Source organism: Chiloscyllium plagiosum, chromosome 1, assembly GCF_004010195.1.
Source record: "Chiloscyllium plagiosum isolate BGI_BamShark_2017 chromosome 1, ASM401019v2, whole genome shotgun sequence".
Lineage (NCBI taxonomy): Eukaryota > Metazoa > Chordata > Chondrichthyes > Orectolobiformes > Hemiscylliidae > Chiloscyllium > Chiloscyllium plagiosum.
In genome coordinates, this window is record NC_057710.1 from 152,415,123 (window position 1) to 152,424,860 (window position 9,738).

Consider the following 9,738-nt stretch of genomic DNA (forward strand, 5'->3'; position numbering starts at 1 on the left):
TCTCAGTCCCAACCCTCAAACTCAGCACCACCTTCCTAACCTGCAATCTTCTTCCTGACCTCTCCGCTCCCACCCCCACTCCGGCCTATCACCCTCACCTTCTCACACTCACCTTAACCTCCTTCCATCTATCGCATTTCCAATGCCCCTCCCCAAGTCCCTCCTCCCTACCTTTTATCTTAGCCTGCTTGGCACACTTTCCTCATTCTTGAAGAAGGGCTCATTCCCGAAATGTCGATTCTCCTGCTCCTTGGATGCTGCCAGACCTGCTGTGCTTTTCCAGCAACACATTTTCAGCTCTGATCTCCAGCATCTGCAGTCCTCACTTTCTCGTAATTGGTTTGTATGTCAACTTTCTCTCATATTCCTGGTTAGTGGCAAATTTCCAATCCATTAATTTAGAAAATTTTAGAAAATTGTAACCAGTGACTACTGACTCTGCAATTGCTTCTTCCAAGTCTTTACAATTTAGACAATCTGGGAGCCTGGAGATTTGGTAATTTTCAATGCCTAAAGATAATTCAAAAAGATTCTACAAATACATTAAGATCAGGAGAGCAACTGGTGAGAGAGAGAGTAGGACCCGTTAAAGATCAACAAGATCATCGTTGTGTTGAACCTCCAGAGATGAGAGGTATTAAATAAATATTTTGCATCAGTCGATAAAGGAATAGAGGCTAGAAAATTCAGGGAAATTTAATATTGATGTATTGAAAATTGTTCACAGTATAGAAGACGAAGTGCTGGAGGTCTTAGAAACATAAAGGTAAATAAATCTCCAGGACCTGATCAAGTGTATTCCAGGATGTGGAAAATTAGGGAGGAAATTGCAGGGCCCCCAGCAGAAACACTGGAGGACTGGAGTGTAGTTAATGTTGTGCCATTGGTTAAGAAAGGCTGTAAGGAGAAGCCTGGGAATTATAGACTTCTAAGACTGACATCGGTGGTAGGTAAGTTGTTGGAGGTGATTCTGACAGATAGGATTTCCATCTATTTGGAAAGGCAAGGATTGATTAGGGATAATCAGCATGGTTTCATGCGAGGAAAATCATGCCTCATAACTTTTGGTTGAGTTGAGTATTTTTAAAGTGAAATAACCAAAACAATTGAGGGCAGTGCAGTTGACATTTGTTTACTTGGACTTCAATAAAGCCTTTGACAAGATTCTGGTGTAGTTGACTAAGTTAGATCACATGGGATTCAGGGTGAGCCAGTTGAACAAAAAATTAGCTTAACTGTAGGAAACAGAGGATGATGGTGGAGGGTTGTTTTCTGGATTGGAGGCTTGTGTTCCACAGGGATCGGTACTGGGTCCACTTTTGTTGGTCATTTATACAACTGATTTGGATGAGAATATAGGAGGCATGGTGAGTCAGTTTGCAGATGACACCAACATTGGTGGTAAAGTCGTCAGTGAAGAATGTTACCTAAGATTATAAAGAGATCTTGATCAGTTGGGTCAATGGACTGATGAGTGGCAGTTGAAGTTTAATTTGGATAAATGTGAGGTATTGCATTTTGGTAGAACAAACCAGGACAAGACTTAATAGTAGGGTCCTGGGTAGTGTTGTCAAACAGAGGACTAAGGACTCAGGTACATAATTCTTTGAAATTAGTATCACAGGTAGACAGAGTGGTTAAGAAAGCATTTTGCACATTTGTCTTAATTGCTCCTTTTCCCTATGATGAGGGAGTTTGAAACAAAGGGGTGTATTTTTTAGGTGAGAGGAGAAAGATTTTAAAAAAGGACATGTGGGCAATTTTTTTTGCACAGAGTGGTTTGTGTGTGGAATGAACTTGCAGAGAAACTCGTGGATGCAGGTACAGATGCACTGTTTAAAAGTCATTTGGTCAAGTTTGTTATTTGGAAAGGTTTGGAGGGTTATGGGCCAAGTGCAGGCAGGTGGGACTAGTTTAGCTTTGGAATATGGTCAGCATGGACTGGTTGGACCGAAGGTCTGTTTCTATGGATGTAGGTTTGCTCGCTGAGCTGGAAGGTTCATTTCCAGATGTTTTGTCACCCTCCTAGGTAACATCTTCAGTGGGCCTGTATCATGTTCATGTATCATGGTGACTAGTTTTCAGTCTGTTTGTCCGATGTAGTGTTTGTTACAGTTCTTGCACGGTATTTTGTAAATGACATTAGTTTTCCTCCTTGTCTGTATCGGGTCTTTCAAGTTCATTACCTGCTGATTTAGTGTGTTGGTGGGCTACCATGATGCCAAGGGGTCTGAGTAGTCTGGCAGTCATTTCCGAGATGTCTTTGATGTAGTGGAGAGTGGCTAAGGTTTCTGGCCGTGTTTTGTCTGCTCGTTTGGGTTTGTTGCTGAGAAATCGGTGGAGTGTTTTCATTGGGTACCCATTCTTTTTGAAGAGGAGGAAAACAACAACAAACTGCCATTCCTAGATGTCGCAGTAGAGCGAACAGCCAATGGGGAACTTCAAACCAGCATATACAGGAACACAACACATACTGACCAAATATTGAACTACAGAGCAATCATCCCAACACCCACAAATGAAGCTGCATCAGAACATTATTTCAACGAGTCAACACACTGCAGCAAAGAGGAACTATGCAGAGCAGAGGAAAATCACCCATACAATGTATTCAAAAAGAATGGGTACCCAATGAACTGCTAATAGTGGTAACATCGACTTTTTAGATTAGATTAGATTCCCTACTGTGTGAGAATAGGCCCTTCGGCCCAACAAGCCCACACTGACCCTCCGAAGAGTAACCTGCCCAGCCCCATTTCCCTTTGACTACTGCACCTAACACTGGACAATCTAGCGTGGCCAATCCACCTGACCTGCACATCTTTGGACTGTGGGAGGAAACCGGAGCACCCGGAGGAAACCCACGCAGACACGGGAAGAATGTGCAAACTCCACACAGACAGTCGCCCGAAGGTGGAATTGAACCCGGGTCCCCGGTGCTGTGAGGCAGCAGTGCTAACCACAGAGCCACCGTGCCGCCATTAACATTTTAAAACATTCTGTCATGCAACATGTGCACGGTACTTATTGCCCATCGCTAACTGGTTGAGAAAATCAGAACATGACAAACTCCAATTGTGAAGCACAGCAGTCCATCTGTTGCAGATACTCCCAGACTGCTGTTAGGAAGAGAGTTCCAGGACTTTGACTCAGTGACAGTGAAGTGATGGCAATATATTTCCAGGGGACATGCATACCAAATTGCGGTAAGGATGCTCTAGGAGTTGAGCAGGGGCATAGGCAGGACAAACTCAACATTTTGTTTTGATCATTAAGTGCCATGGGCTTTATCACAGTTGGTGATTTATCACCTCCTTGACAGTTCTCAGAGGTATAAGGCTTTTTGACTCTGTTCCCTGTGACTGATTGTGACCTTGTCTTGCAAGAGACTTGAACGACTATGAATGATATTAGTGTACTATTGTTTTGAGAAGATTAGTATCTCAAGTCGAGGTTCAGGTTGTAAGTTTGCTCACTGAGCTGCCAGGTTTGTTTTCAGATGTTTCATCACCATGTGAGCGAACATCATCAGTCTGGAGGCTCACTGATGGTGTTACCTCTCGTCGTGACAAACCTACCAGCTCAGTGAGCAAACTTATAACGTGAAGGGTACTACATTCTTGGTGATGCGCCTGCTGGAACTGAAAATCTGTGGGTGCGGAGAGTAATAAATTTTGTTTGTGCGTGTTGGTAAGATGGAATCTTATGTACATGACCTGACTAGGGACTGTTGATGAATTAGTGATGGGATGTGTGACATATTGAGCAGCCTGAGGAATTGTGGAGCAGTGGTACGCAACTAATGATGTTGATCACACATAAGATCATTGAACAACTTACTACATGACTGTTGTGTTCTCTTTGAGCATTTCTTGAGGGACTCTTCACCCCGTGGAGAGATGGCCTGTATCTTCCTGTTGATATCCACGGTTAAGACCCCCAACCCTGCACCTACATATATCGAAGGCATGTCTTTTCCCTGATACTCCATTTATTTGATTTTTGCTTGTAGCCAACTGCAATACTGACAATCAACAGTATCATCGTTCTGCTGTGTGCACCTTTCCTGTGCAAGCTCCAGCCAGACTTTGAGATGCAGGAGAGCTGGAACATGTGCTTCTGCATTACTTTTGGGCAGCACAGTGGCTCAGTGGTTAGCACTTCTGCCTCACAGAGCCAGGGACCCAGGTTCGATCCCAGCCTTGGGCGACTATCTGTGTGAGTTTGCACATTCTTCCCGTGTCTGCGTGAGTTTCCTCTGGGTGCGCTGGTTTCCTCCCATAATTCAAAGATGTGCAGGTCAGGTGAATTGGCCATGCTAAATTGCCCATAGTGTTAGGTGCGTTAGTCAGAGGGAAATGGGTCTGGGTGGGTCACTCTTCAGAGGGCCACTGTGGACTTGTTGGGCTGAAGGACCTGTTTCCACACTTTAGGGAATCTAATCTAAAATAATCTTCTAGGCTCCCTGTTGAGCATTACTTATCTAACTATTTCTATTAATGAGTTCTGGGTTATTTATTCTACTGCTACTTCATCCCCTCTGAATAAAAGAAATGCCAGGGCCTGTGTGTTTTGCAGGCCTGTCTAGCTGTCAAGTATGAGAGAATTGCTGGTAGTTATGAACACAGATTACCTGTACAGAGTGACGTTAATGTGTCCTGGGAGTTCACAGAGTACTTATGCAAAATGACAGTGTGTCCTGAGAGCTGCAATTTCCAAACTGATTGGCCTTCATTGTTCACTTGACAGTAATAGTCGTGAGCTCAGTCTGCAGATGATACAGACTAAAGCAAATAATGTGGGAGGCATAAAACCAGTATGAGGTTTGGTAGACAATTAACAAGTGAAATTTAGGAAAGGAAGGGGATGGTCTATATTGATAAATGATAAAAGAAAGTGACTGCGGAAGGCTAAGTAACTGGTGTAGAGTGGCAAGGAGATACTGAAATAAAGCAATATAACTGGTTACGTTGCTAAGTGTAGCAGCTCGAGTAGGCCTTTGGCAAGGTAGCGACGTATCAGAATTCCAGTCGAGATGTACAAGAAGGAAAAACAAGGAGATCATGTTAAACTTCGATGGGACCCTGTTCAGAAAATATGTGAAATGAATACTTACATCATTCTGCATAAATGTCATTCAGTTGTCATTCACTAGCTGTTTTACTCTCCAGAGATGTTGTCTAACCTTCTGCGTATTTCCAGTATTTTCTGTTTGTACTTCGGATGTTTGGCATCAGTAGTATGAATTGTGTCAGCTTAAAAACACAAAATACTGGAAATACACAGGCGGTCAGTCAGCATATGTGGAAAGAGAAACGGGGTAGACTCAGATACGTCATGTCATGAGAACTGAGATAAATTAAGGACTGTAATAGATTTTCAGCCTGTGAAAGGGAGGATGGGAAACAAACAAACAAAAAGATATGCGATAGGATGGAAGTCAGGTGACATTAAATGACAAAATTATTTTCAGTACAGAGCCAAAGCGAGTGAAAATGGCAGAAATAAAGAAATTGTATACTGGCTGCAGGAGGCAGGAACAGCAGAATAAGGAGCAGCAGCTCTCTGAATAAAACTAAAAACTGTGGAAAAGTAAAAAAGAATAACAATTTGGGGAGAAGGGTTATGCTCTGAAAATGTTGGACTCCATGTTGAGTCTGGAAGACCGTAAAATTGAACTATGAAGTGCGCTTCCTCAAGTTTATGTTGAATCTCATTGTAAGAGGCGGAGGTCAACTCAAGGTGAGAAGTGAAGAATTAAAATGACCAGCAACTGAAAGCTCAGGGTCACGCTTGAGGACTGAATGGTAATATTTTGTGCAGCAATCGTGTAATCTGCATTTTGTCTCCGCAGTGTAGGCTAGACAGTATTCTAAGCAGCAGACATGAAAGAAGTACATGTAAATTGCTGATCACTTGGAAGGGGTATTTGTGGCCTCTGACAGTGAGAAGGAAGAATATGAAATGATAGGTGTTCATTTATTGTGCTTACATGAAAGAGTTGGAGGTTTTGAGGGTAACTGAGAAGTGGACTAGAAGATTGTGGAGGGAACCATTTCTGTGGAAGGTTAAAGGAGGGAACGATGTGTTTCATGGTGGCAAAAATGATGAACTATGATCGATAGAATGTCCTGGGGTATCAAGATGAAGACAAGGGAAGGAAAAGGTGGGACCAGAATTCGGGGAAGGGGATAGACGTTGTGAAGAACCAGTCAACTGTGGGGAGAATCCTTAGTTAAGGATGATGTATCAGAAATTTTGGAATGAATGTTGGTGTCATCAGAATAGATGCAACAGAGTTGGAGAAACTGGAGGAATGGAATTAAGTCTTAGGAAGCAAGTTTTGAGAATGTGTAGTCGAGGTAGCTTTGGGAATTAAAGGGCTTACAATGAATATTCATTTACAACCTATCCCAGAAATGGAGAAATCATGGAAGGGAAGGAACGTCTGGGAGAAAGTCCATGTGACGGTGAGAGAAAATGGAAATTGGAAGTCAGATGAAGGTTTTGGTTTTGGTTTTGAGCAATTGCAGTAAGCAGTGCCACTACAGTCATTACTGTTCCATGAAAAGATTAAGGATGTCCTGAGTTGGACGGGAACAAGGAATGTTTTGTATATGCAATAAAAGGGAGGTGGTGATACTCAGTGACCTATTCTGTTTGGAGAAGTGAGTGAAATTAAAGGGGAAGTTGCTCAACGTGAGAAAAGATTCAGCCAGGCGGAGGAGGATGACGTTGGATGGAAGCTGATGGACCGAGCCTCAAAGGGCAGAGCTTTTGAACATGTCTGTCCTAGGCCCATGCTTTTGTTTCCACCCCTTGCCCTCCTCCCCAAGCTATGACAGTAGCTTCTTGTGCCCTCATCCTCCACCCCTCCAGTTTCGTGTTTAACATGCCATTCTCTGTCATTTCTGCCACTTCCAGAGTGATGTCCCCATCAAACAGATCTGAAGGCATGGCTTGAGCCACAAGAGTGAAGGTCTCAGCATGTATCCAGGAAATACTGATGTCTTGTTGGAGCTGAGTCTCCACGGTAGTTGCCACCTCGTCATTTCTCACTAATTTGGAGCCCCCCAAAACACTCAAACTTAATACTGTCAAGGACCAAACATTTGCTCTTAATTAACATCCACCATCATTTAAACTTTGTTTCCTTCACCACTGATGCACAGTGGCAGCAGTGTGTGACATCTGTACAGTCCATCTTCAGCAGCTCATTCCAAACTTGCAGCCTTTAACTCCTGGAAGGACAAGGGTGACAGATGTAAGGGGACACCACCTGTAAGTTCTCTCCAAGCCACCCATCATCCTGGACTGGAACTGTTACTTCACTGTTGGGTCAAAATCCTGAACTCCCTCCTGAACAGCATTTTAGGTGTCCCTGTACCCTATGGGCTACAACAGTTTAAGAAGACAGTTCACTTTCTCAGGGGGAAAGTAAGAAATGGTGACTTAATCAGTGATCTCCACATCCCATGATGGAAAACAAAAAAAAATTGAAGTTCTAAAATCACACTGTGATCATTTTTAGTTGTATTAAGCAGTTTAACCTGACAATCTCCCTGATCCTAATTTTGAGAAAAGAAAACTACTGGGGTGAGTAATTAATCACTGACCTACTCAGCTAATTGAGAAATCTGGACCTCAGTGCTTCAGCCTCCCTTTCTCACTCCTTGTCTCAGACCACTCCTGTCTTGTGAAAGCAGAACAGCACTTCTTCCCTCATAATGCCAGATTTCTACATGACGTTCTGAGTTAAGTACTCTGGATAAGCTGTATTCCATTGAGCTGGCCTCCATGCTATTCAACAAATATATACTTAACAAGCATCACATGGTTAAACTGTTTGTTGTGATGTCATTCATGTTATTAATTTAACCTTTTAAACAACATTTGTAAGTTATACCTTGTGACCATTCCCATAGCTATTTTTGGCCAGACTTTATGAAGAGGATGAACTGCTATATTCTACAGAAAGATCAATCTGCTTCACATGTTTAGAGTATTTCACTAGTTTTCTTGTAAAGAGTTCTTATTGTATCAAGTTACTGATGTAAAAATGCCATAATATTTCCTATAATGACACTTTTGTTTAGTGAAAGCAATGGGATATAACTGTCTATTTTAATGAGCACCCAATAGTTATGGTAAAGTTAAAATCAGAAATACAATCCTTCGGAAAGTGAATCTATGCTTTACAAGGGCATCTTTTCTTTTCAAACAGGAGAAAGCTATGTTTGTGCATCCAATGAGCCATTTCGGAAAGTAGACTATGCGAAGAATGTTAATCCAAACTGGTCAGTCAATATCAAAGCAGGAACATCCCGCTCTCTCTCATCACTGACATCAAGAGGTGAAGGAAGAGAATCCAAGGATTTTATCAGGCCCAAACTGGTGACTGTTATCCGCAGTGGTGTAAAACCACGGAAAGCTGTGAGGATTCTTCTCAATAAGAAGACAGCGCATTCATTCGAGCAGGTGTTAAATGACATTACAGACGCCATCAAGTTAGATTCTGGAGCAGTCAGAAGGCTATACACACTTGATGGAAAGCAGGTAGGAAATGCTCTGATCTAACTCCTTGATCATACAACATTTACAGAGTAAGAGTACATATTTGTACAGGTACCATGGTTAAACTTTGTAACACCATGTCTGCCATGTTGTCTGAATTTCTAGCTGTTTCTTATGGTACAATCTGTTATGTTTTGTCAAGGCTGAACACAATTTCTAACACCTTTTTAATTAATTTGTATGTGGCATCAAAATGAACCTTAACCTGACATATTCATTCTGATGTTTTCATGAGAAATTTTGGTGTGCAGATGCAGGTTTGATAACCTTCTTGTTCACATATATTAAAATTCTTTTAACTTGGCTATGTGAAGGTCAGTTGAGGTAACTCTCTCCTTGTACTATTCAGAGAGTCATAGAGATGTACAGCACAGAAACAGACCCTTTGGTCCAACTTGTCCATGCCGACCAGATATCCCAACCTGATCTAGTCCCATTTGCCAGTACCTGGCCCATACCCCTCCAAACCCTTCCTATTTATATACCCATCCAGATGCCTTTTAAATGTTGTAATTGTATCAGCCTCCACCACTTCCTCTGGCAGCTCATTCAATACCCATACCACTCTCTGAGTGAAAACGTTGCCCCTTAGGATCCGTTTATATCTTTCCCATCTCACCCTAAAACTATGCCCTCTAGGTCTGGAATCCCTTACCCAGGAAAAGACTTTGTCTGTTTATCCTATCCATGCCCCTCATGATTTTATAAACCTCTCACTCCTCAGCCTCTGACGCTCCCAGGGAAAACAGCCCCAGCCTATTCAGCATCTCCCTATAATTCAGATCCTGTATTGAGTACAGGAGTTGGGAGGTCATGTTGTGGCTGTACAGGACACTGGTTAGGCCACTGTTGGAATATTGCATGCAATTTTGGTCTCCTTCCTATCAGAAAGATGTTGTGCAACCTGAAAGGGTTCAGAAAAGATTTACAAGGATGTTGCCAGGGTTGGAGGATCTGAGCTACAGGGAGAGGCTGAACAGGCTGGGGCTGTTTTCCCTGGAGCGTCGGAGGCTGAGGGGTGACCTTATAGAGGTTTACAAAATTATGAGGGGCATGGGGCATGGATAGGATAAATGGACAAAGTCTTTTTGCTGGGGTCAGGGAGTCCAGAACTAGAGGGCATAGGTTTAGGGTGAGAGGGGAAAGATATAAAAGAGACCTAAG

General features: G+C 42.6%; 1 protein-coding gene across 6 annotated transcripts in view; it reads left to right on the plus strand.

Annotated features, from left to right (window-relative positions):
• dclk2a (doublecortin-like kinase 2a) overlaps nt 1-9,738 on the plus strand; it is a 323,983-nt gene that overhangs the window by 41,971 nt on the left and 272,274 nt on the right. For all 6 annotated transcript variants that reach the window (XM_043699555.1, XM_043699584.1, XM_043699574.1 and 3 more), the window contains exon 2: nt 8,225-8,556. In XM_043699555.1, the coding sequence (XP_043555490.1) occupies nt 8,225-8,556 (332 nt within the window). The remainder of the gene's footprint in view (nt 1-8,224; nt 8,557-9,738) is intronic.